Below are 27946 nucleotides of genomic sequence, written 5' to 3'. Positions count from 1 at the left end.
GGTGTCTTCTGTCACGTTCATCACGCTTGCTAATGAACAACTTCCTGAACACATTGAGGTGTTGGCTTTTGAATGTCTGGTTGTCCCCAGTGCAGACTCTACCCCACCCACCCCCATAAAATGTCGAGCAGTCGTAAAAAGCAGCCCCTTAGCTTCCTCTGTGGGTTCTCTGTGACTCTCCGACAAGTGGGGCTGTCAGGAGTAACGTTGGAGCTACACAGACTAGAGGAGTGGAGGCCGAATGGGACGCACTTGCAGGATCCTTTCTTACCCAGGAGTGCGGCTGGCTGACGTTCATTCTCTCCCCGCAGCTCTCTTTTGCCTTCATCCCCTCCCCCTTGAATTTGTATCTCCATATGTGTCACTCACTGGTACATAGAATGCCCTTGCCGGAGCAGTGGTCTTTGTCTGTAGTTAGGACCAGACCAGCTGTGACAAAGCAAATCTTTGAGCTCCCCTTCCGCAAATCCTTCTGTAAGAAGCTGGGATGGAAGAGCAGACCTTTTCTGTGCAAGCAGAGGCTCTCGAAATCACTGGTCCCGACCCTCACCCTAGCTTGGCGTCCATCTTTCTTCCCAGCCGTAAATGGCGCCCACTAGTACTGTGACCTAATGTGGGGTCACATGATCCATGTAATGGACGTCTCCAGAACTTCATCCTTCTCTGGGGCCCATTTCAGATGTGATAGTGATGACTTTGGGGAAAGGAGGAAGTAGGCTACATGGCATAAGGCAAAAAAATGGGTGATGGAAGGGGGTAGGGTGTTGATGAAGGAAGGGGATTGGAGCCTGACTCTCTTTCTTGTTCAGGGATGTGCATGTAATTTTTCAGAAACTTTATCATTTCTATGCTTCCCTTAGCTTCCTTCATTTGTCGCCACCATTGCTTAGGAAAGGAAAGATGTCTACTTGGCATCTGTATGCGATTTTCACTGGCATTCAGGAAGGAATTTTCCATGGAGGGAATAACAAAAATCATGGTTGGATTCCCTCCGTAGATGACCCAGTGTCAAATATAGGTAGATTCTTAGTAGACTTTTGTTGGAGGTGATCATGGTCTTTCCAGTTTCATCTGTCCAATGGGGATAATGACAGAGCCTACCTCGTAGGGTTGTCCTATGGATTAAACTAACAAATGATTTCAAAGATGGCCAGCCCTTAGAACAATGCCTGATACATTAGTAAACAGTGTTGGTTCATGTTTACAATTCCAGAAGTTACACTATGGTCTTCAGCAGTTGGAAGCTTTCCTTTATTCTGCCTACTCATTTAAAGCTTTACTTATTCAGAGGCGCCTGGGTGGCTCAGTCGGTTAAGCATCTGACTCTTGATTTTGGCTCAGGTCACGGTCTCATGGTTGTGACCTGGAGCCCCGCGTTGTCCAGCTGCACACTGTGGAGCCTGCTTAAGATTCTCTCCTTCTGTCTCCCTTTGCCCCTTCCCTGCTGTGTGTGTACGCGTGCTCTCTCTCTCTCTCTTGCTCTCAAAAAATAAAATAAAAAATAAAACTTCATTTATATGAAGAAACCAGGTGGAGACCATTTTCTTTAAAAAAACAAAACAAAACCTCATCAAGATATGTCAAACCCTTGAAATGTATCTGACTTTGTCAGTAAGAAGCCCAGTTTACAATAGTGCCTAGCGTCTCTGATTATTCTTTACGGGGTCATCCACCCCCTTCTTTCCCAGGCTTTTGGCATTAAAGAGAATATATCTATTTATTTGAAATACCAAGTACAAGATTGAAATCCTTGTGACTAGAAATGAGATAAGCTCAAGCTTCTTTTCTGTTGTGAAATGTTCCATTCCATTTCTAGTGTCTGTATTTTGAGATTTCGATCTACGTATAATTGACTTCTTTATGCTTTCCTTTGTTCCAGAACGGGTATAAGGTGATTCCTGTATTATAGGATGAGATATACAGGATTCAGTCAGGGAGGAAGGGGGAGCAGTGCTGTCCTTAGAAGAAAGAGAAGGATTTGCGGTAATAACCGTTGGCATTTACACATCGCTTCGTGTTGTCCCCCCCGCCCCAGTCCTTTTAAAACCAAGGTCTCTTGGGATTCCTGCAGCGACTCTGTGGGTAGTGTTCTTCCTGTTTTATAGATGAAGATGCCGATCCCTGAAGACTGTGCTTTGCTCGTGTTGACCTCGCTGATTACTAGTGACAGAGTTGGGACCAGGATGCCTGCCTTGCTTTTCAAAGCCTGTGTGCTTCCCTAGAGTTGAAATCATTTATTGGCCAAGTCAGCCATTATGGTGTGACCCTTGGAGGGATTTTTTTTTCCCCCGTAACATAATCCATCTCCTGGTTCAGTACTGAGAAACTGGCCATTTAGGCATATTCATATCTTTTCAATTTATGCCTTGTTAGGATGGCAGACGGGAGGTCTCTCATGGGGTGGGAAGACTTATTCTCCTTGACTGGCACCAGCTCTACTGAAACCCACCTTCTGGCTTCTCCTGTGGGCCGCGAGGGATTTTCAGCAGTAGACGAGTAGAGGCCTGGCACCCTCAACGTGATTTCCCCTTCTGGGGAAAAGCTTATGACGGGCTGAAGGTAGGACCCCATCCCACCCCGCAGCTGGGTTTAAAGATTCATCCTGCCCACATGATTCTTTACACCTGGTATAGGAAAAACAGGGAAAATTGAATGTGAGGAAGCCATGGCACGTGTCTGTTGTTGAACATCAGTCTTCCTGATTCCCCCGTGTATTCTGCTTACTGCTGTGGTTTTAAAGCCTCATAGCCAACTCTGCCCATCCTTTTTGAAGAAAAGGCACAATCCTTTCAGGAGAGTGCCTCAAACCACTCTGAGCTTCTAGATTAATCTGAGACAACATCTGAGTTCAAAACCGGGTCAGAGTTGCAGAATAGCAAGGGAGACTTGCCAATTCAGCAGGCGTGCGTCTTGGGCTAGTTAAGAACCAGGACAATCCTGAGGTCTGACTTTGTTGCTTATGTTGAGACCTTGTGTGCCGAGATAATTCTGGGTGGCTTTGGATAACTTTGTTTCTTAACTGCGAAGGAGTGTCTGCTGCCTGATAAGTGTTTATCCATGAAATAGCAACATGGTGTATGTAGGTCCCAGGGTCAGAAGGTTTGTACATCACCAGAGACAAAAAAAAAAAAAGCAAGGTCATTGGCTTGGGCCTGTTACTGCTGTATAATGTGAGTCCTAGCTTTAAAAAAGTGTCTTTGTTATTCTTATGCAGGGTCTCTGTGCTGGATTCTTCCTCCTTCCTCTCCTTGCCTTAAGGGCTATATGTAATCATAACCAAGTAGAACTGAAAACAGACAAACCTGTCCCACTTCTAGTGGAGAGGAGAGAGATCCGGGCTCCAAAATTGCCTCTTTCTTGCCAAACCTCAACTTGTTCCATGTCCTTCTTTTTTCCTTTGTTTCTTTATTAATGCCCTTCCCCAGTCCCGGCCTGACCCTTCACCGTCTGGCCGTTTGGTTGGCCTCGTGTCAGCGATTGATCCCCGTTGCTGGCTGGATCCCGTTCCCCGTTAACTCTTGCCTCTTTGCCACAAGGGTCGCAAGAGGGGTTTTCGATGTCAAGGCAACGCCCACACGGAGAATGGGTTCTAAGTGTGGCTCTGGTAACGGTGTGAGAGTGAAGTGGTGATGCCTCGTGTGGAGGACTTGAGGGGTTGGCAGCACGTTTTCTGCTGGTGTCCGGAAAGGACTCTCGAGCTTAAGCCTCCGCGCCACTTGTAAGAAACTTGTAAGAAACTTGTAAAAAATCGGGGGCGCCGGGGGGTGGGGGGGCTCAGTCAGTGGAGCGTCTGACCCTTGGTTTCAAATCAGGTCATGATCTCACGGTTTTGGGAGTTTGAGCCCCGCGTCGGGCTCCACGCTGACGGCGAGAAGCCTGCTTGGCATTCTCTCTCCCCCCTCTCTCTGCCTCTCCCCTCACTCATACTATCTCTGTCTGTCTCTCTCAAAAATGAATAAAAAAAAAAAATTAAGAAAAACTTGTAAAAATCGGGGGCCCGCTGCTCTGTGCCAGACGCGGTGCCAGGCATTCTGTGCTAGTTCCTTAACCCTTCAGAGCAGCCCCTGAGCGTCTCGTGTTTTGCAGCTAGGTAAACCGAGGCTCGAGAGTTGAGCCACGGCCGCCAGGACGCACGTGCACATCGGCCACGCTCTCAGGCACCGGGCGTACAGCTGCGTTTGCCAGTTGACGTGCCCCCGCTTAGCGGAGCTGACGGCACCGCCTGGAATCGCAGCCAGGCTGGTGGCTGAGCCGAGCGGTCGAACACCTTTCTGGGTGGGAGGACGCGAGACCCCCTCAGACGGCCACGCCCCGGCCCTTCTCTCCCTTTGGCACTATTTGTGGCCACCATTTGCCCTGGTGACGGGAAAGGTACTGTCACCAGCAATTACTCGGTGGAACGAGGACATTAAAGAGGAAATTTCCATTAGGTAAATAACTGTGAAAGAAGAACACCAGAGAAGCGGGGGGCGGGGGGGGGGGAATTCAAGCCCAGGCTCCTGTTACACTGGCCAAATATCTCTGGCATCCCATGCTTGCTGAATATCATAAAAGGGTCAGGAAAACTGATCGGAGCAAACAGAGGGACACAGCGTGAATTTTTCTCTTGCATTATTCCAGCATCTACTTGAATTTCAGTTTTGTAAAACCAACTGTCCCGAGCCTGGCCCCAAACCCCGGGCTAATTTGTAGCGGCTCCATTTCTATGGACAATGGGATTCTTTCTGGAAGGTGGGGTATTGACACTGGGTACGTCAGCCACGCAGTAGAACTGGCATCTTGAAGCGCCTCTGAGATTTTTTTACCCCCCGGTTGAAGATAGGGCTTTCCAGAAATTAAGGACTTCCGACTGTGGCCAGAATTCACAAGCGTGGTGTATGCTAAAGCTTCCTTCAGTGAAAGAAAGGACAAAAATCCGTGTTGTTTTCACAAGTGTAAGAGCAGGTTTTTTGAAGGACGTTGTGTTCCTTGGAAGCTTTCTAGTCTTCTGTGGACTTGAAATCGCTACAAGATGGGCTATATTGACCTACGTCTCCCCCAAAGCTCCTTCTGGTGTCCAGGTATCGTTTTTACCAAGGAGAGTTACAAATTGTCTACATATTTCCCTCTGAGTGCTAGTCCTTCCCCAGCGTGCGAGCCTGGCCCATGCTGTCTGTCCCGGGCTTTTCTGCCCCTGGGCGCATAGCTTCCGCTTCTCCGGGGATGCACCTGCCAAGTCCTGCGTATACACACCATCTCGCTTAACCCTCAACAGCCCCACGGGACCTGATTATTTCCATTTTGCAGGTGAAGAAATGGAAGTTCAGATAACGCAGTACTGTTTTCATTGGATGCCTTGTATGTATCAGGTTCTGTGCTCAGTGCTTCACGCATATTGTCTAATCGTTCCGGCATTCCCCGTGGGTGGATATTCTCATTCCCATTTTGAAGATGAGGACACAGGCTCCCAGAGGTGAAGTTACTTGTCCATGATCTCACGGCTATTCAGTGCCACAGAATCCAAAGTCAGGTGTGAAGTTATTTCCGAGGTCCTCGGAGGCAGGAGGCAGAAGCCATCTCTGATTGAGGACTCTCGTGTGCTAGCCTAGCGCACAGTATGTGTTCTGTACATGTTTGATTGCTTGGTGGGTCGTTGCTTTGTGCTTGCTCATATCCTTACGGTTTTCAGCCTTTCCCCTGCTGCCTCTGAGATTAGTTTTCCCCTTATCTGAATCTCTGCTTCCGAGCTTCACTCCCCATTTTGACATCCATGAGCATGCCCAAGAGCATCTGCTCTGAAGATATTTCAAAGTGAGTTTGAGTCTCGTTGCATTTGGCTTTTCTTTTTAAAATACACAGGCAGAACTGGGGGTGGGGCGGTAACGGATGTCCTGCCCAGTCACCGCCACACGGCACACCGTGGCTGTCATGGGCACCCCGGCTGTGTTTTGACGATCGTGTTCTAACTCAAGGACACGGGTGAAATAACACTTCCCAGCCTCAGAGAAGACCAGTACCGGAGGGCACCGTACAGAGTCCTTTTACTGGAATCCCCGCCCTCTCCAGCCCGTGTTCTTACCCTGTCTTTGAGGGAGAAATAAGATACGGGGTATGATTTATTTTCCCACTGAGGTGGGGAATGAGAGAGGTGGAATTGAGTATGACTAAGTGCTCCCACAGTGAGAGAAGGCCACAAGCTTTTGGTGCCCCGGATTCATACTCAGAAGCCCGGTGGACTGGCCCAAGGCCCAGCCTCTTTGACCACGGCACCCGTCAACTCACTGGTTTCAGATTAGTTCTTATAAAGAGTCTCTCCCCGTAAAATCTGATTAACCTCTAATCAGTACGGGTTTGGCTGGATCATGGATTTCAACATCTTCCCATTTCCTGAGTTGTCAGTCACCGTTACAGGGATGAAGACTTTGGTAATAGTTTCCTGCTAATAACATTCTTTGTGTCCCTTACGTGGACCCACAAGTGACAAAAGACAAGTCCAGTTGGCTTTCGTGAATAATTTGTTTACCCACAGAGAAGTGGGAATTCAGACAGAAGTCCTAGGGTAAGTAAGCTGAGTAGGTGTGGGCACCTTTCCACAGCTACGAAGCACACAGAAGAATCCAGCATTTAGAGGAAAGAGTGATCTGTCAGGTCATCTTACCCCATCCCTGCTGTGGTCGATGTGGTATTTTTATACTGAGAACACCCGGGTCCAATCAGTGCTGGGGGAGTGAAGGGGCAGTAGCAGAATCACTTGGCAGTTAAGCTTTTGGCGCGAGCTCGCTCCCAAACCTCGGGTATTGAACTCGTGTTGGGGGTGGGGGCGGGGGTGGGGGCGGGCAGTTTGCCTAGAGGATTCTATCATATTTTCTTAGGGGGGGCGGAAAGTGTTATAGGATTTCTCATTTCTTCCTAGTCAGCAGCCAGAAATCCGTAGTCAGGACCTTATCTGTTCCAAGGACAGACCTCTTTTCAAGGAAAACGAGAGTCTGAGGAAGTGGGAGAGACCCGGACAAAACCCCGGAAGGAGCATGGGTGCCGCTGGGCACTCTTCAGGCAGAACACGCGCCTCTGGAAACATCGCGCTTCCGAGAAGGGCTCTCTCACTGGCCGCTGCCTCACCTCTTCTGTGGCATCAGGGAAAAGTGTTTTTGTCCAGACCCTGAGTGGAGAACACCGGCACACCGGCAGCCTACATAGTTCCAGAACGTAGCAGGGACTCCCTTTTTTTTTTTTTTTTTTTACCCTTAAAACAAGGGTCACATTTTCCTCTTCTCCCTCGATTTGCAAGTCTTTCGGTTTGTGTTGCAGACCCTCATTGCTGTCCATCTCACGTATGGGGTTGTTACCTTCCCAGTGAGGCCATCATCCTCGAGAATAGGTCCAAGGCTGTATTTGTGTCCCCAGCAGTACATAAATCTGGGCCGGGCCCACAGTAAGTGCTTAATAAAGATGTCCTGACTTGGATCGTAGATCACACACTGTCAGAGCTGGAAAGGATTTTGGAAACCACCAAATCCAGCACTCTAATTTTAAAGATGGTACCACTCCAGAAACTCATTTTGGAGGCTGGTGTTTATCTGCTGGAAAGGGGGGGGGGGGGGGGGCGGGTTTGTTTTTGTTTATGTTAAAGCCTAGTGCAAATGACCATAATTCTAAACCTTTGAAAGGCTTTCTTCATGGTGCAGGATGTTCCCGCTGGGACTAGTAGCTGACTAATAATAACAGTAAGAATGCTGACTGGATGCCATACCCTGAGCCCCTGTCACTAATTCTTCCAGCCACATAGCAGCGTTGGTACCATCGTCACTCTGCAGATGCCACCGGGGAGGCTCGGCAGGAGGGCACCTCGCTCAGGCTCCTGTAGCTACGGGAGTGGTTGAGGCAGGACTCGAATCCGGTCTGGTCAGATGCCCAAACTCATGGCTCACGGCGGCTCTCAGACGGGATCCCTGACTAAAGCCCCATTTATTGATTCACAGTGCTGGCTTTGCAACATCCCGTGGCGTCTCCATCCTAAAGGCAGCTGGAAAATTAATTTTCATTAACTTTAGCTCTCCAGTTAGACACGGAGAGACAGGGGAGGCAAGGCCTAAAGCAAATAATGATAGGGGCTGCATCTCCAGAAAGGTCAGTAATTACTGCCCTGGATTGTAAAAGCATTTAGGCTGAGTGAAAGGAATGTGTGTTCCCCTCTCTTGCTCCAGAAACCATTGCTTTACCTCGAGTTGCTGGTTCTTCCCCTCGTCTTTCTTCTGGGCCCAGAACTCCCCCTTTCCTGTCCCTTGTGTCACAAAGCCTCAGGCCTGGTGGCTTCCAGGACATACCTGTGTAAAAAATGTCCCTCGCCAGACCAGTGTGAAACAGGCCCCGAAGGCCGGGCTGCCCAGTGTACTCGGCCTTCAAGGCAGGCTGTTCGCCTCGAATCTTTGCGCTGAGCTCTATGTCTAAATAGCATTCCTGTGAGTTTTCTGAAAGGTTAGTCCTGGGTCACTGGCACTTAACCCACTTGTTTTGGTAGATCCTTCCCGAGAAGGTTAATTATATATTTGATATCCTTTCCTCTTTATGCCTGAATGATGAGGATAAGTACCCTGTGGTTTATTAACTGTCACTTTAAACCTTTTCAGATTGTCTTGTGACAAAACAGAGTTTTATGTCCTTTTTATCCAGCTTTGACGGATGAGACAGCTTCTCTGGTAAAAGAATGCCAGGATAAATAAGATCTTTCCCTGATTTGTGGGGGAGGATTTTGCACTGGAAGTCATGAGTTCAAGTCTGCCATTTCGTACGAAAGGTGACCTGACCTGTTAGCCTTTCCATATACTTCATTTTCCCTTGTGGACAAATGGGGCCGGGCACCTCGGCACTCGGTACTTGCCGAAGAAGTGAGAGAGAAGACATCGCTTTAGGGCAGTTGATGTCTCTAAAAGGTTTGGCACCAAACCCTAAAGCAACAAGGTGCCGTGTTTCCTATTTTGAATCCCACTGATTTCTCTGCGCAGAGAGCCTCTGTCCTTAACATTATAGAATCCCAATACGTCCCTCTCCCCCACGGGGTCATTTTGGAATACGTTTAATTTTTTTCAGTAGATTTGCAGTAGGACCGTGGAAGGTGGATGCCATTAGGGGCGGTTAGTAGACGTTTTGCGAACCTCGTGTCCACCCGTGTCCGCGTCCTCCAATCTTGTGCGTCCAGTGCCTTGAGAACCAGTCTCCTGGGACACACGGTATCTGTGACTCAGCAGTTAATCTCTCTCTCCGTTGGTATTTACTGAATCCCAGCTAGGAGCAAGGGAAGGTGTTTATGTAAAATCATTAAAATAGCAAAAACAGCGCCGAGGCTTTAAAACCCTTTTCCTTCCGTGTTTGATCCGTTCCAGTTTGCGGGGACGCTGTCGGACGGCTTAGGGAAGACGATGGACAATCGGCATCAGTCGGAGCGGGAGTACATCAGATACCACGCGGCCACGAGCGGGGAGCACCTCGTAGCCGGCATCCACGGCCTGGCTCACGGTAAGTCACGGCTGCCGGGAGAACGGCTCTCCTGCCACAGTTCCTCGGGGCCCTTTTCAGCCATCTGATGGCAAGCGGACATCCAGGCCGGGGAGCTTGGTGTACCCGAGAGCCTTCCAGGCTGTCCTATTTATTGTACCCTCCTCGCAACTGAAATGTTACAGCCTGTGGCAAGCCTTCATTTATTTTCCACACGTTGCACACATTGCGATCCCTTCCTGTTCTTTGGCTTCTGTTCCCAAAATGTGATACGGTATCATCATTTGAACCCCTTTCTAGAATGCGGAATTGCCGCTTCGATACCCGCCTCCTGCTCACTGAGCGTTCCTTCCGTGGCAAGTGAAATGTGAAACCGGCCGCCGGGTTTGTGGCCCAGATGTTTTTGAGTCTTGTGTAAATGCACACTCACCTGGATTGTAAATGCAGGTGTCCAAGAGATGTGGGTGATGGCATGGATGTATTAAGCCTCTGAATTTGTATGAATTCTGCCCTTTACTGCTCTACCTCCGAGTCATTTGCCCTTTGTTGTGTTTTTTCTCCACAACTTCTTAGTGTGACATCCAAGGCCCTTGGAAATGCAAACCCAGCCAACTTGGCCAACCACTGTCCCCCAGCCATGCTGTATTTCAGCCACCCGAAGCCCAGTGTTGTTCCCCAGACGTGCCTTGCTCACTCAGTTCATTCTGCTCCCTTCCCCTGCCTCACTTCCTTGTCAGGCAGAGTCCAACTCAACCTAGAAGTCTCCACTCAAGTGACGTTTGCTCCACTGTCCCCAGTCAGAATTAATGACGATCAGGGCACACGTGGCAGTCTAGGTCATGTCTCTAGCCAGCTGTGTGTGTGTCTTGCTTTCCTGATAGATGGGGAAAGTCAGGAGAGCAGAAAGACCATCGTGTATTCACCTTTGTACTTCAGACCCTCACACGATACCTGGCATATAGTTCATGCTTATAGTTAGGTTAGGATGGTTAGGAAACTGCGCTGTTGGTACCAGATTCTTAGAAATAATCTGAAGCTATCAGAAGTCGTATCAAGACTGATCAAGTTCAGATTATCTGCATTTGGAAGAAGGAGGAATGTGGAGAAGAAAAAGAAAAAATAATTCTTTTCAGTCTTGGGACACAACGTTTAGGACAGGGTTTTTGTTTATCGGTTTTCCTCACTTGTGAGGTTTGGCTCAAAATGCCTTTACTTTTCTTAAGCCTGCCCAACTGGAGAGGGAGCTGCCCCAAAGGAGACATTCAAGCCAGGAGTAAAATTTAGCTGAAATTAATGTGTTCACGGACTCAAAAAGTTGGTTGCTGGGCAGCCGTGTGGGGTGAAAGGTTTCCTCATTCTTCCTAGTAAATATAATGATAGTGCATGGGAGTCGGAGGAACTGTGTTCTTAATGAATGTAAAATGCTTTACTGTGCATAATTGCCTTTACCTGTCTAGCATCCTTGGGATGTGGAGAGAAAATATAGCTGTCCTCACTTTTCAGATGGACACGACACGACAGTGTGCTGAAAAAAATGGATGATGGGTTCAGGGTTGGTTGCAAAATCCCCTCCAACCACGGACCATTCATACAGTATGTGCAGCATCTCCAGGAACAGGTAGCCTCATCCAAGGAGTTTCCGTGAAGCTCTGGATTGTATGCGAGTGACATCCTTTTTCCCTCAGGATGAAACCATTGTTTTTTGTTTTCGTTTTTGTTTTTTAATTAATTTATTTATTTGGAGAGAGCAGGGAAAGGGCAGAGAGAGAGAGGGAGAGAGAGAGAATCCCAAGCAGGCTCTGCGCTGTCAGTGCAGAACCCGACGTGGGGCTTGATCCCTTGAACCGCGAGATCAAGACCTGAGTCGAAATCAAGAGTCAGACGCTTAACCGACCGAGCCACCCAAGTGCCCCCAGGATGAAAAAAATTCTTAAATGATAACAAGGACCAGAATCCATTCAGTCTCCTTGTTTTAAAAACTGGGAGTCTGGCTCAGTTTTCTCTGCAGACCCTGCTTGTGCCAGGTTCAGTAATGTCTGCCTCTCTGTGAATGTGGTTCCAAAGGTTGGGAGAGGACCGTAGCCTCACTGGAGCAAGCGGACCCAGAATCCAAAAGAAACGCTATGGATTGTTAGTGCTGTTAGTGCGTTCTCACCCAGGGGATTTCCTTTGCCGATTTGTCTCACTAGAGCTGAAGAGTCTAGAGAGCTTCCTCATGCCCCCACCGTCAAAGGGTAAACATCCTGTGAGTGTCCCTGGCACACATCCTGGAAGTGCTCCCTGGACAGGGCCCCCCTTCTTCCCTGTAGCCCCTGTGTCGTCTCCAGCCTCTGCCAACCTCTGGCCACTTTTGAGGCTCTTTAAGGTCATTGCTGTCAACTTTCAAAATGTTCGGAATGTCTCTTTGACCCAGGTTGGTCTTTGGAACAGACTCCATTGAGAGCCCTGGCTGGTTTTGGCAGCTTTTGGTTGGGCGGGGGGGAAGGGGGGGGTGCCTTTCATCAAGGCCTCATGATTTACTCATTGCCTAAACCCAATTTCAGCAAAGCCTGCAGTCGTTTTTACCCGTTTCAAACTTCTGGTGGTGTTGGCCAGTCACATAGTGTTCTTGGAAAACTGAGGAGCTGTATTTAGTTCTCTCTGCCTTATATTTCACGGGGTCCCAACTTTCCCCAAAGTCTGTTGGTTTAGTCCTGCTGTCCGTGTCGTCTCCTGATGGCCCGTATGCTTCCCAAACTCTGAAACTGGAAAGTAGCCACTGTTAACCTGTTAGGTTTTCTGTGATTTTTTAAACTGGAACAGACTGACGTGTGATATATACTCTCAGACTCTCAACTTGGTGGGCAAGCCTACTGGGTTTCCCAGCTAGAGTTGGCCTGCCTGTAGCCTATTAAGAAGTCGACCGAATGTCCCTAAGTTACCTTGCCGGGTGCATGGAATTGATGAGGTTCGGCTTTAAATGCTTTTGCTTTGTCCTTGGCCAGGTTACAACAGCCCTTGTTTCTTTTGCTCTAGGTATCATTGGTGGATTGACCAGTGTGATAACCTCAACAGTGGAAGGAGTGAAAACAGAAGGGGGTGTCAGCGGTTTCATATCTGGCCTTGGGAAAGGACTCGTGGGCACTGTAACTAAGCCAGTGGCAGGCGCCCTGGATTTTGCATCAGAAACAGCCCAGGCGGTGAGAGACACAGCCACTCTCAGTGGCCCCAGGTCAGTGGTCACGGAGGGAGTCGCTTTTGCAATTTCCATCCCAGATATGCTGCCTCTCCTGATCCATGCTGATGTGTTTAATCATATACTTTCCACCTTAATGATGTGATTTTTTTTAAAACTTGGAATCCATGTATCTAAAATTTCTGACCTGCCTAATATAAATATGTGAAAATAAGGTGCAAACATCGGGCATGAATCGCTTCTCAGCCTTTTGGCTAAGATCAAGTGCAAAAATCGGGCATGAATTTTTTGAGAACTACATCTGTATCTATCCACCTGTATCTGCGTCTGTCATTTATGTATATATAAAATATTGGTTTTCTCGTTAGAGGGGTCAGAAGTAGAATTGCACCGTTACAGATCTCCCGTTCACCAAACGAACTGGATCCCCATATGCCCACTAAGAGAACTGTGGGGCTGCAGGCTGCATCTGGCTCCTGGGCTCCTGGCATGGTTTTGGGGTCCCTGTCTTGCAGTTCCCCATGTGGGTCTGCCCTTTCTCTGTTCTCCCTCCACTCGGACATGCCAGCCGGCCCCCAGCCTCATAAAGGAATTCCGCAGGCAGGTTGGCAGCTTCACTGTGGGATGCAATCTTGCCTCGATGCCAGCCAAGATGGGAAACCAGGGGCAGCCCGCATGGCTCCACATCCCACAGAATCCAACTGCTTGAGCACAGCTCCTCGTGTCAGTCGCCTATTTGAGCCTTCCTTTTTCAGAGTGACTAATTGGGGATCTTATCAACAAAGGCTATAATGAATGTTACAGTTCCCAGCCAAGCTGGACGCCACTTAAGCCCAGAAGGATTTTGCTGCTCCCCGGTTAATAGATATTCCCCAAGTGAATTAGCGTGCCCTTTTAGAATGCCTCGGGCCTGGGCCTTATCCACACCCTGCCGCTCCCTCGAATAGGATTTGAAGTGAAATCGTCCCCAATTAAAGTGAATCCATTTGTCTGTCACCAGAAAACCTTCCTGATGACACATTACTGCAGGGGAAATGCTTAAGATTGTGGACTGGGACCATGTAATATGTTCTGCCAGAATGTCTTCCATCTGGAAGCAGCTGCTTTTTACAAAAGGATCTGTAGCGTTTACTTTAGTTAAGTTACATTCTATTCTCAGATACAGAGCTAGAGCAATCCTGGAGTATATTTTGAAGCATTTACGGAGGTGGGGGGAGGGGCAGTAGGGAGGCTTCAAAAGTATTAGTTTTTCTGCGTCTGCTGGAAACCCCAGAAGTCTACCCCCAGTATTTCATCAGGACAGTAAGAACTGATGACCATATGAGTAAAAGCAGGCAACCCTTACGAATTCCAAAGGAACCGTCCTTATTCATGAAATCCCCAAGTGGTCAAGGGATTGAGTGTTTGTTTCACAAGGGGTCTGAGGTACGTGTGTTTAATTTTTTAAATTTCGTTTTGTGCTGGGAACTTCAGTGGTGTTGACCAGAAAGAAATGACTCGACATTTCTACAGTGTGGAAGTCTTGATGAAGTTTTGCCTTTATCAAGTGTGCCTTTGTCGAGAAAGGCATAAAATGGCTGCCGCAGCAAGAAAGGTGTCCTTGCCATTTTCACTGGTTGTCCAGCATTGCCACAGCAGGGTCTACTTCGTGTCACCCATGTATCCCGTCAGTCATTCATTTCTAGTCAGTAAATACCAATGGAACATTTTCTACGAACTCAGCGTTGGGAACACGGCAGAGCGCAAGGCTGGCCCTGCCTTCAAAGGGCTTACAGTCCAGTGGGGAAGCAAACTTAAAACAAGACTCATACAGTCATCCTAGTAATCCTAATTTGTGGAAATTCTGACAAATGACGCAGGAGATGTCCAGGGTGCTGTGAGACTGTGTCATTGGAGAAGGCGCGGGGGAGAAGGAGGTCGGCCAACCTGGGGTCCATGGGGTCAGGAAAGGCTCTTCTAGGGTAGTGCTGTTTAGAAGTCCAATGCGCTGTGCGTTGTGCCCCGGGACCCCCTAGGAAGTGCTGGTCGGGATGAAGCCTGAAGTGGACGTGGGGGTGGGCCAGGTCAAGGGAAGAGAGAATCACATTCCAGATAAAAGGGGTACAGGAAACTATATGACTTGCCTAAACACAAACAGTAGCCGGGCATTCTAATCGCAGTTTGGCTGCAAATTTCCCGGAACAGCTGTCTTCGTAGCCCTTCGCTCCCAGAACAAAAGCTATGGTGGGAAGCGAGGAGCAGCCAGGTAGTCCGCCTGGGGACGTGGGAGCTTAAGTGAGGGGGAAAGAAGCTTCTGCATCTCCTCTCCATTCTCAGAGGAGCCATGAGCAGGAGAACCACGGCCGAAGCTAGCAGAGGTGCGCAGGGCACGTGCTGGACCATCTAATGGGAGCCTCGGAGAGCTTTGGCCCTTTACCCTTTATCGCACTAAAAAGGCATTACAGCTTCTGCTGAGACACGTGGACCAGTTTCCCTCCGTCCATTTGTCTAGGTCCCAGAGTAGGTTATTAGTGAGGATCTGTGTGTTAGAGAGAAAAGAACACTTCGCCTGGAGAGCCGTAGGTCTGGGTCCCCACCCCCTTGTTAGCTTCGGGCCCTTGGTCAAGTCTCCTCACCTCCCTAAGCCTCAGTTTTTTCATCTATAAATTGGGGATAAATATACCTGTCCCTTCATTCTCTCTCAGAGGTCTGAAGCCCAACCAGAATTATTTTAATGTGGCTGCCATAAGGAGCTATAAACTGCTGGACAGCCCTATGTTTGAAAGTCACATTAAAGGAACACAGATTCTTGCAGGTGGAGAAACGTTTCGGTGCCTTGAGGGTTTGTTCTGATGACACTGGGATCTCTCAGGAACATACTAATTCTACCACGGGATAAATCACCCCTGTTTCTTGGAAGTGAGTTATAACCATCTCCAACCATCCCAGTTGACTGAACGGGATCCAGGGGTGTTACTCAGGGTTTTTCCCCACTGTTTAGACAACAGGGACTAACAAATGATTTGAAGGGATTAGAAGTGAGATTCTGACCGAGGGCTGACCTGAGCCCAGGGACCGAGCCAGGAATAGAACCCAGGAGTCCAAGAGTTCTGCCTCTGAGTCTGCTCTTGGAACAAGCCTTTCTGCTTCCTTTGTACTATTGCGTCCAAGTGAGGGCTTAGATCTTAGCATCTATGTTTTCAATGACTCAAATTTTAAGCAGATGATAGCAAAGTAAGCCATAAGACTGCAAAAGAATACTCCTGCCAGTAATCCATCTGAAAAGTGGCCTTACAGGAAATATTGGCTCCTTTTCGTGTTTATTTGAACATGATTTTATTTATAGGGAACCTCCCCCCGCCCCCCCTTGAGTTCTCTCAGATTAAAATACTTCCAAGTTCCTCTCCTCGGTGGAGTGTGCAGGCATTCCACAAGGACAGTCACCTAACTTTCCCCCCCACCCCAAGTTTCCATGCAATCTAATCGTTCTTGGGAAGGCAGGTGGGGGCGGGGGGAGAAGAGGGCGGAGGGCCGCGCAGAGCCCTTGGCCTCCACATGAATGTTGTAGACCAATATCCCCTGCTGCATTTGTTAACTGGACAAGTATGTGTGGTTTGGAACCAAAATAAGAAGCCTTTTCCAAGGCAACGTTCTGCTGGCTCAGGTTGCATCTTCTCGTCTACGTGTTGGGCCACATTTGTCTGTTCCCAAGTCAAGTTTATGAAAGTGGCACAGATGCAGCCACACTGGCCGTGCCACGGGAGCCCCCTTCACACAAGGCCACGCGTGCCCTCTTCCTGCATGTGTGGTGGTAACTGGTGGGAGCCCTTGAAAAGACACTTGGGTACAAAGCCACAGAGACCCGGGAGCAGCCATTTCACAAGACAAAGCACAAATAACGCTGAAGAGAGAGGAGTATTGGAGTCTGGGCTATGTATTTGCTTGGTTATTTCTCTAAATACCCTCTGTTGTAGGCTTTGGGTTACAGGACATTTTAGGAATGTAGCAGATGAAGATTTATGAAGCCGGGTCCTGAGGTTTCCTCCAGAATATTTCTTCACCTTTTTAGTCAGGACCCCAAATGGGGAGAGAAGCGGGAGCTGGCAGAACTTGAAATATTTAAACGAATTTAGCAAAGCTCAGGAGTGTCAGAGCTTTATCTCCTTATTTAAGTTAGATAAGGAGGAGCGGGAATTCGAAGGGTAATGATAGATTGACGTTTAAGAATATAGCCATCAGGACTCTGAGAATGCTCTGGAATCCCAGGACCCCTGTGTTGTGCACGTAGATGTAAATTCCAGTTGCTCTGAGAGCTTTTGAGTAACCTCTGGGTTGATTTCGCAGAAAAGATTTATGGTGGGCATATTTGACCTTTTCGGTAAAAACACTCTCAAGACACCACCCAAAATTTGCTAAAGACACTTTCTGCCAGCGGCCTCCCGGGTATGAAATGGACGTAGATTTTCTTAAGGAAAAGTCCGTTTTTGTTACAGTGTTTGCTTCTTACCTACAACTCTCCCGGATCGAGGGGAAGACCGTCTTGGGTCAGCAGAGCCTGAGTGCAGTCAGGTTGGACAGGTCGCGAAAAAGTCCACAGAGGGAACTTGGCAAATGCTTTTACTACTTTTCCATCCCAGTTGGGAAATACTGCTTGTAATTCTTCTATCCACGCATAACACATCAAACAGAATTGGTTTGAATCGAGGCTCGAGGCAACTTCCCAAGGTTAAAATCTTCACGAAAATCAAACTGGTTATTAGGATACACCAGGGCGGTCAGTTTTTCCCACCAGTGTCCACCTAAGGCAGAGGAGAGTGGACTTACGCCCCGTGTAGCTGGGGTCAGAAGCGAGCCCAGGACTGTTTGGAAAGCTTCTGTTTCATCTTAAAACTAAACGAATCTTACATTTTATCACAGGTTTGTTTTCATGACTTAATGTTTTTAGTTGCCACCTAGTAAAATCAGCCCGTCACAAAGGCGCACCAGGTCGTCCTGTAGCAACTGCCTCTCACGCTCATTGAAGAACTTCAAGAGAAGCCTTCCGGATGAGTCCTGGGGACCTTAGTAGCACTGACGCAAAGACAGGTGTATTAACACAGTGAGAAGCTAGAACCTAGTGCATACTTGACCCTGAGGCTCTGCTTCTGATCTTCAGCCGTATCTGTCTGTGAGCTTGATAGCTATCTGCCGCTTGGGGCAGCCAGGGAATCGGGTGATACGAAGTTTTATCGTGAGAAGGAATTTGATTTTAGTGAGACTGAGGAATGATTGCTGTGTCCACCCAGAGGGAAGGGGCCGTTCACACCTCTCCTCTGCTGCCCAAGGGCGGCACATGGGGCACAGGGCGTAGGGCAGCCAGTTGCTTATCTTCTGCTCACCCTTGGGTGTGTGTGAGGTGAGAGCCATCTATTCCCATTTCCCGATCTTGCCAAACCAGGCCTTTCCAGAGAATGCCCAAAGGTAGATGGACCGTTTTCTCACTCCTCCTGAGCAACCCCCGCGGGAGAAACCGCTTTCAGAGCTACGTTAGGATGTAGGATACCCTCGCTCGGGTCTAAAATTAAGCTGATGAAGTTACAGGATAAGATATTTTTTAGAAACACCCTAACAGTCTTTCATGCCTTATAAGTTAAAATTCCTCTCACAGGAACACAAACAGAGAGATCTTTTTTTTTTTCTTCTAAGACTAACATCTTCCCTCTTGCTGAACTGTAAATACCATACTCCCCTTTCACTCAAAGGCTCCACATGATGCCATTCTCATTATAACATAACTTATGGAAGGCTCAGATCTGTGGCTGAAACCTGCACACACCTATCTGAGAAGAGACTTTTCATTTCTGAAATCCCATGACTCATTTTTATGCAAGATTATCTGTTAGGGGGGAAAAACACTTTTTTGGTCATGGTACATTATAACCATTTCTAGAAAGGAGTGTCTATTTTTTGCCATTTTTGGCATGCAGACATGACTGACTTCCTGGAAACGGCACAATCCTGCTTCCAAAAGCAAAAATAAATTGGATTTAGTCATGTGCATCCTTAAAGTATAATCCTCATGTCTCAACCAGCAGGTCTTTGCTCAAAGAGAATAGAATGGAAAGTATAATCGCTTTCTGATTTTGGTTTCTTCCATTTAAAAATTAAAGAATCAATCTAACCATTGCACATGTGGAGTCCTTTCCTCGTTCGGGGACTTGATTTGTGCAACTCTGGAATGGCTGCATTTGAGATTTTGGGTTTGAACTTCAAGAGAAACGGAACAGCGTGTTTCTTCCTGAGAAAAATGTGTATTTTATGCATTAGAGAAGGATGAAAAGTCATATCCTGTTTATAGAATTCCTCTGTAAAGGTGCTAAGTGCACTTACTTTTAGGTTTTGATGACTCTACCCTGTGTCTTTAATGGTTTTCCCTTACAGAGTTGTCTCTCTTTGCCCAGCAGGAAATTGGAATCCTCCTTAAAGAGGGGATCCAGGTTTGAGTTCAGATCCCCTGCTCCCAGAAAGCTTGAGTGTGGGATAATTCTGAGGCACATAGGGGGCCAGCAGACCAGGAGGGGATTGAAGACTATAGTGTTGTGTTACAAGTAAAAGCTTGTAATCTTTGGGGGGAGAAAAGGTAGGTTTGGGGGTTATAATTAGCCCAGAGTTTCCTTGCCCCAGTACCTTTATTTAGTACTCTTTTGTCCGACTGCCTTTCAAAGACAGATTCTTGCCAAGTTTCTCACTTACTTGTCAAGTGGGGGGAAAATAAGATTGAACTTGTAAAGCATTTTACTTTTTTTTAATTTTTAATTTTTTTCTAATTTTTTTTAACATTTATTTATTTTTGAGACAGAGAGAGAGCACGAACAGGGGAGGGTCAGAGAGAGAGGGAGCACAGAATCCGAAACAGGCTCCAGGCTCCGAGCTGTCAGCACAGAGCCCGACGCGGGGCTCGAACCCACGGACCGCGAGATCGTGACCTGAGCCAAAGTCGGACGCTCAACCGACTGAGCCACCCAGGTGCCCCGTGAACTTATAAAGCATTTTAATCACAAATCCTCTGCAAAAAAAAAAAAAAAAGAGTTTTATTATATCGGGCTTATATAACTCAAATTTGGCTAACAGTGTTACCAAACTATATCCTAGGTGGATTTGCTTTGCTACATAGAGGAAACGGATTGCTCATTAGCACAAGGTTTGTCCATGTGGGTCTTTTTAGAACAGAGGCTCTCAAAACATGGCTTGAGGACCCCTAGGGAGGCCCACTTTCCCAAGATCCATAAGGTCAAACTTATTTTTATATATTTATATAGGAATTCGTACGTGGGTAGTTAAATAACCCTGTTATAGTGATATTCTCTAACGAACATACAGTGGAGTTTTCCAGAAGCTACACGGTGTGTGATACTGTGCACACGGATGGAGTGTACAAGCAGATAAGAAAATACAACTGTTTTCTATTAAGCAAGACTTAAGGAGATTTGCAGAAATGTAAAACAATGCGACTCTTTGCACCTTCTGTGGCTCCATGAATATGCCACCAGCCAACAGATACCTGTGCCTGGTTAATTTCCTTGACAAGATGCTCTATGTGAAAATGTGGTGATGATCCATCATCCTGCTGGGAAATAGCACCAATCGGCAGTGGTGGATTAATGTGGATTAAACTGCAGGAGCCCCCGTGATGGGATGCTTCACCTTGGCTTCCTGCCGACAGTTGTCAGCCCTCCTGGTTTGCTGCTGACTTTTACTGGGTTTCTTGAGGTAACAACTGGAAAGATTTTATTACATACCAGAAAGACCTCTTACAACAATTTACCTAATTTAGTCCTTCACCTTAACCTACCCTCCCAATAAATTTTAACTTCAGCAGCATGGTGAGCAAGGAGCACATTACTTCAAAGTGCAAGGCCCATCTTGTCAAAGGCCGCTGGCTCCCGCTAGCACTGCCCTCAGCTCTTTCAGGAAATGGAGAAGGTATATCTGGGTCACAGGTCACAGTTCACTTGGGCAGAACCTCAGCTTTCTCCCCTAGCGAAGCTGGTGGGGCAGGACAAACCCACGGTATTTGGGTAAGCTCCTTTGAACTCTCTGTGAAAAGCAGTTTTTATGAGGCAGTTCTGTGTTAACACCAGAGGCCGCCCCTAGTGGATTCTACCCAAACGTACTTCAAACGTAGGTGACGCCAGCGGTGACACAAGCGTCATCATAAAATCCCGGGGACTGCAGGAAACTTCAGAGGAGAGTCAGAGCCGAACTTCGCTTCTCATTATGAGGAGGATGGGCCCCAGGAGTCCTGGCTAACCCGACTAGCTTAGGACTTGTTGGATCCAGTGGAACCTCCCTGAGTTCTGCCAGGATCGACACAGGGCAGAGCTCCTCAGTTCCCTAGACTTTCCAGATCTACCCCGGCAGCACAATTAGGGTGACAGTGACTGGCACCTGCCCACCTCCTAAGGCGTGAAAGGCCAGCTTACCATGTTTTCATATCCCTCGTGAGAAGACGAGAGCCTCTAAGAGTTTGTGTCTTTGTTTGAATTGTTGAGGGGCCCCCATTTATTCAGTTTAGCCAATTCTAAATGTGTGATATTCCGATCCAATTGCTTAATAAACATGCTGGTTCAAGTATAGGCAAACTGACAGTAGAAATTCATTGCTTGGTAAAATATTGACCTCCCACTGTGTTCCAGGCCTATAATAGGTATAAGTGCCAAGAATATTTAAATACTTGAGGACAAACTGCCTTGAAGAATCTTCCAGATTCTTGAGAATCACCAAGCTGTTTGTGCATCAGTATTCTTAAATTGGTCTTGCGTGTTCAGGAGAGCAAGTTTCCTCTAGCTTTCTTAAAGTACCCCTTTATGAGGGTGACCTGATTTCCTGTTTGTTCTGGAAAACCACAAAGTTGAATTTGTGTTGCAGTGGTGTATACTGGGGAGGCTTGGTTAGTTACAGGCAGTTTTTCTGGCTTTATTAACAGGTTTATCATAGCTCTTCCAAAACTCTCGAAAGATCTCCACTCTTTCTGCCTTATATGTTCTTACTAAATATTATATAATTTCGTGCTATGACTTTGACCCTCATTGCCTCACTATAACACATTTTTTTTGTCTTCTCAAACTAAATTTCATTTTGTCAAAGTAAATACGTGTCCACACTATTAAAAGTCGAAGGCTTCTGCATGTCCGAACATAAAAACCAGCAGCCTCCCGCCTCAGTTTTCCCTGCCTCTGAGACCTTTGCTCCCCCAGAGGCAACCACTTACAACACTTTTGGCTGCTTCTTTGATTTGTAGGTATTTACCTCTGTGTTTCTTAAAAAAAAAAAAAAAAGTGCTATTTCTTGATTTCGTTCGACTTCTTATTACTGTACGTACATACTCCCTCCCCCTCTTTTTCAGTATAGTTATATTGGCCTTTCCGGGCAAATTGGTATTCAGTTTTTACACTGTTAGGACTATGTCAACAGTATTCCCAGCAAAGCTACCTAGGTTACTATGATTATGTTTCCTTTTTGGTTTCTTTTTTTTCCCTGGAGTTTGTAACTGCTCTGACTCTTGTTTGCTTAATTTGCTACATGCATATTCCCACTTCTCCTCAAGTTCTTACTTTCAGCTTTTTTTTTTTTTTTTACTGCAAAGTTAGTGACTCCCTAAAAAAAATGTGGTTTTCTATCTGCCTGTTGCTGATTTATCCGCAAACTCTTTCTGTATGTTTCAAAACGTATGAAGCAACTTGTCGGGTTTATGATTTTTCTGGTAGGTGCTTCCCCTGGTGCCGCCTGCTCCCGCGTGGACCTCCTGCTGTCTAGAAACCACAGGGCTGGTGCCCTGCTGCTCCTAAGTTTCTTTCTCCCGTTGGTTTGGCCTTTTTCTTTCGTGAATGGAGACAGTCCTCAGGTGGTTGGTGATTCTCGACTGTCTGTTCTGATCCTCTTTCAAGCCGAGGCACCGACAAGCGGCCTGGGAGCCGTCTGTGGGGCCTAGGGCCTTCCTGTCTTGTGCTGAGGAGGAACAGGCTGACGGGGGTGAGAGAGGGGCCCGCAGATCTCCCTGCTGCTTCTACGGGCCGGTAGCCAGTCTTGCTCTTTGCAGCACCCTGCCACACGGGGCCTGCCTTTGGCCCCAGAGCCCCAGAGCTTCTTGGTGCCCGTCTTGCTGAAACCTGGTGGGCTTTACCGTACTAATTAATCAGCCTGCCGCTCTGTGGCTCCCACTCCCTCGGGCTTACATTTCAGCACCGCTTGTCCGTCTACTCCTGCGCTTCTGAAAGAGTGCTGACACCTTCTCTTTATCCTTTTGGAGTCGTGCCATTTGTATCCCTTGGCTTTCGCTTTCGAGGGGTCTCTCGACTCAGTCTGTCGTATTTAATCAGAAGCTCTATAGCGGGGACTTTTCACTAATTCATTCATCCCTTCTTGATGTCCTTTCCCCCTCTGCATCCAGCCAGTAGCTCTGAATCCATGTGGTTTGCCCGACATCCATATCCGTGGTTTCTGCTACAACCTTCTTTAAGTTTGGTGGCATCGGGAAATCAAACAGTAACGTGGCTGCTGACGGTTTCAGACCTTCACCACGAGCCAGGCACCGTTCTGTGTACTTTCCACGTATTCCCTCCTTTTACGGCAACAACTTCTGAACAGCGGCCTCTTGGGCGGCCAGTGGCCCTTCCTTCCCTGGAAGCCTTGGAAGGCGCCTGGAGAGAAGGCTTTGCTACTCCCAACCCCAGCCTCAAGTCTGGGCTTGGTCTTTAATCTCTCATTCTGTGTGTCGTAAAGAAACAGGTTGTAGAAGGCTCTTGTCAGATCCCAAGAACATGAAAGAAATAGCACACCCCACGGTAGTGACATGGCCCTGTCACCACCCCTCGTGGAACCATAAAAGCTATTCAGAAGGGCCGGCAGCTGGTGAGCGACTGTGCTTAGATCCTGGGTGCTGATGGGTGTTTTGTAGTTTCCAAGGGAAGTTGCTGAAAGTTTTCTTATCTCGACACTCCAAGGGCAAGAGGTCTTTCTTCAAAGAGAAGCGGTCATTTCAGAGAGAGATGTGGAAAGAACATAAAATCACAGGTCTTCCCCAGTTCTGGAGAAGAAATGGGAAGGAGCACTGTGGCCGCCCCCGTAAAAAGGAACCAGGCGGTTACGGGAATCAGGGAGGGCTTCCCGCAGCGCGGTTTGGTCCCCACATCTGTCCAACAAGGTCAGAGGGCCCGCGGGGAGTCGGGCAGCCCCGGCTCCGAGGCCCTGCGCTGTTCTCTGTCAGCTGTGGCCTGGAGCGAGTCCCTTCCTGCTTCCTGTCTCTGAGGTGAGAGTCCTGTCGCTCCCGTGGGATGGGAGCCTCCGTGGTGCTCACGTGGAGGAGGTGGCATAATGCACGAGAGCACCTCGCCTGAAGCGGTGTGTGCGGTCGGGGCTCGAGAAATGGCGTCGGCGTCCGGGCTCTTTCTGAACACGGACGGAGCGGACGCGAGGCGGCGATGACGTCTTCGCTGCTCGCACACACCGTACCCCCGAAGGCCCACTGGCCACTTGCTCTAGTCTGCGAGGCCAGGTTCACCTGCTCGGTTGGGTGTCTGTCCTTCCTGGTCTCTTTCTCCGTACAAAACAGACCGTGAAGTTCAGGCCCACAGACCTGTGCCCGTCACGCGGCCGAGGTTGCTGGGCGGAGGCCCTCAGCCTGGGCCCTCAGCCTCCGTGTAGGAGAAGCCCTTTGAAAAAGGTGTGCGGAGGCCACGAACTCACTCTGAACCCACTTGTGAGGAGCAGGTGATCCCAAACTATTGTTAGTGTCTGCTGTAAATGATATGCCTCTGGGTTCGAGCAGAGTTCAGCCAGAAGCCCCACATGACATGGAAATCTGTCCTGGAGCCAGGTTTGTCGGGTAAAAGTTATGTAGCGAATGTCTCCAAACATTGGCATCTGTTGTCTGCCGAGGCCGGGGCGACCGGGAGTGATGGAGTGCTTGCGGAGATTGGGACGGGGCGTGCGACCCTGTGACAGCTGACAGACGCTTTCGGGCCACTGTTGCTCATCCAGCTCTCTTGATAAACAGCCTTGAAAGCATTACGTGGTTTGGAAAGCATTCCTCAAAAACAGTTACACTCTCCAGACGCATGACAGGCCACCGTGGAGTTTTGTGGAAGGGTTTTGAATCGTAGAATCGGATCCCCCTTCGGCGGGGCCGTTGGAACGGGCGAGGGCTTATCTGCGTGACTCCCGCCAGGACGGCATCACAGCAATGTTATCGTGTAGGCCGGGGTCCCCTAGTCTGTTAAACAAACGAGAGAGTGCTCTCGGGGTCAGGGCTAGAGTTGAAAAGGAAGAACTCTTTTCTTTCCTCTCTGGGTAGATGCGACGGGCCCCTCGAAACCTCGCTTTCATCGTGCGCCCTTCATTTCGTGGCTTCTGCATAAGGAAAGAGACGGGGCTTCGGGTTATTGTGCAGCTTGGAGCCTTTCAAAATGAGCTTCCTCTGGAGCATAAATGTTCGTTTTGTAACGCATTTCGGAGCACACCTTCCCAGTTGTCCTGTTTCCAGAAATCTAGCTCCCGTTGCCTTTTGCTCCTCCTAGGAGGTTCTGGGTGCCGCAGGGCGAGACGGAGGAGGGGGAGGCGGCTCGAAGGGGGTGGCGTCCCTGCCGTCGCAGTTCATTTGGGACTTAGACTCCTACAGAACGCGTGAGGCAGGCAAAGTGCTCTGCCGACCCATTTTGTCACAAAACTTTTACTGAATTCTAATACACCACAGGTTGGTTTTGGGGGTTTGTTTTGTTGTGTTGTGGTTTTTGGGGCTTTTTGTTTGTTTTTTTGCTTTGCTTTGTTTCGTTTTAAGTTTGGGGATAGGATTCACAGGATTTGATTCTTATTCCCAGAATGCAGTGGTGGTGCTGACAGAGTAACATGGAACATCATTCTGATTTATCATGTTGAAGTGACAGCAGTTCACATTCTTTTAATCTGTCAGTGTAGGATCAGTTCCTCCTTGACTCGAGTCTCTGCGATCAAAATAACCTATCTGGATGTTCCCTTTGGGTATTGGAGGCAGCATGGCCTCTTGGCAAGAGGGCAGGATCATAAATCATGAGACCAGAACCCCGAGTCCGGCCCTCACATCCCTCTGCCTTGTGGCCTTGTGCCAGCAGCCTCTTGTCCCCTCCTCAGGCCAGTCTCCCCACCTCTGAGGGGGTGAGGGTCGTCCTGGCCTGGTCACATCTGCCTGGCCGAGGTGAATAGCTCCCTGAGGAATGGCGCAGAGGGGGCTGGCTCTTCTCCCCCGGCTGGCTTTGCCATCACAGAGGAAGCTGGGCATTGGGACAAAGAAGGAGCTCAGGCAGGACATACGAAAGCTCGATAATATTTTCTAAAAATAAAAAGGCAGTAGGTTAATCTGAGGCAGTGCGGTACCTAAAATATTGCTGAGCAACCCTTGGCCCAAGCCTGAACCCCAGCTGGGCTTAGCACTGTTTAAGTTGGTTACATCTAATCCCCCGAAGGGTTGAATAAGTGGCCCCAGACATGGCAGGCTAGCTCACATGGGGGCAGCATGTGAGGACAGCCTACATGAAATGTAACATCCAGGCAAACCCTTGTGAACAGACTGCTTCCCACATGCTCCGTCGCCGTAGAGGTACTAGAACGTTACGCAGATTCTTTTAGCGGATGCCCACGGAAGTCGGTGTTCAAGAAAAGCTCTTGACGGAGGCCATTTTGCATCAAGAATGGATTGTGTGTGGTATGAAAAAGCAAATTCCAGAACATATTCCTCTTTGGCTCCCAAACTAGGATAAAATTCGTCCTTTTTAGGCCCTGCGTACGACACAGAGTCCGTGGCGGGGCCCCGTAGCTTGCGAAGGCCGTCCGGAAAGCACACAGGAGAGGAGCGTGTGCGGCGGTGAGTTGGCTGCTGATGGCGGCCCTGGGCCCGTGGGGTGGCTGCTGCCGCCTCCCACTCGTGAGCAGCTTGCGTCCCTGCACTTCTGAAGTCGGGCCCCTTTGTTTCCTTACGATTCCATGTCCCCAAATACAGTTATCAAAGTGACCCGGAGCCAAAGTCCCACAGGAAGTGGGGGCATCCCGGTCACTGTTTATTGAGCTCTCACAGTCTATCTTGGCCCCTAAGAAAGTCCCATTCTCGGCGGTGGGTCTGGTTTTCCAAACTTTAATATATCAGGGAATCTTGACGCATCTGGGCTCATGATGGGCCAGAGTGAGTCTTCAGAAGGCCGCCTGCTATGCACCCAGCAGCCAGTGGAGACCGGCCTCACTCGCAAGTGTTCATGTAGCCTGTGTGATAACGTGGGCGTGTGCAGGTGCTTTGTAGACTGCCCTGGGAGACGTGAGGTGTTATTAAGACTTCACGTAGCCCCGAATTCATATGCGAATAACTAGAGGCAGATTGAATGGATTTCACATTTTTCTTGAGAATTTCCTAAATTAGCCTACCTAACTTTTTCGTGCCCTTTCTCTTTCCTGACCTAAGTAGCTCTCTGCAACCTATATTTTGTACAAACCAGGACAAATATTATACAGTAAAAGAAGTACCACAGACACCGGGATTCTCAATAGCTGGAGACAGTTTTCTGTGATCCATTCATTCCATGGCACCTCCTATCTACTACCCCCCCCCCCAAAAAAAAAAAAAGGTGCTCTGGGCTTTGGAATGACAAATTCATTAGCTCAGCTCGAAACATCAGCATCGTGGACAAGGAAACCTTTGAGGAAAACAAGAATGGGTATACAGTTCATTCAGAAAGACCGGTTAGTTCCGATCAGGAGGCACGACTTGCACCTTCAGGCTGAACCCGACTCTCATCCAGAGCCCACCACCGGCCTCACTGGACTTCATCAGAGACATCTGCCTCTACCCAGGGGTGGAAAATACCTTTGTGCGTGTTGTTGCTAGTGTGGGATTTTATTTTTAAACAAACGTGGGCCCTAGTCTAGCACTGCATAACAGTGGCCAAAACGACCAAGCTGGCAGGAAAGCACTCAAAAAGCCAGCAGTGACTCCCCTCAGAGGCTTTCCTACCTGGTCCTCTCAGCGTGTCTTTGGTTTAGTTTTGGCTTGTTTTTTTCCCTCTTCCATTTCCTCTCTTACTCCTCCTTCCTCTGTTATGCTTAGACTTTGGTGAGAAGAGTTCCGCTGGTCATCATTCCAGGCTGTCAGTAGCCTCATTTAGAGGTGGGCCCACTGAGGCACAACAGATGCTAAACCATGGTGGTTCACACGACGAACTGTGGGTTCACAGCTCATCCCCTTGGAGAGCCTGGGTTGAGCTCTGGCACGACCGCCTTTCTGGCCCTCAGACGGCAGCCTCTGGGGTGAGCCGCAAATTCCGG

General features: G+C 48.5%; 1 protein-coding gene across 1 annotated transcript in view; it reads left to right on the top strand.

The window, feature by feature from the left end:
* VPS13D (vacuolar protein sorting 13 homolog D) overlaps positions 1-27946 on the top strand; it is a 257047-nt gene that overhangs the window by 195454 nt on the left and 33647 nt on the right. The window contains 2 exon segments of the mRNA XM_019461427.2: positions 9360-9492; positions 12487-12682. Coding sequence (XP_019316972.2) covers positions 9360-9492; positions 12487-12682 — 329 coding nt within the window.

Source organism: Panthera pardus, unplaced genomic scaffold (assembly GCF_024362965.1).
Source record: "Panthera pardus isolate Hobbes unplaced genomic scaffold, ASM2436296v1 HiC_scaffold_11, whole genome shotgun sequence".
Taxonomy (NCBI): Eukaryota; Metazoa; Chordata; class Mammalia; order Carnivora; family Felidae; genus Panthera; species Panthera pardus.
Note: the sequence above shows the minus strand (reverse complement) of the source record. Positions and strands in the feature narration are given on the sequence as shown.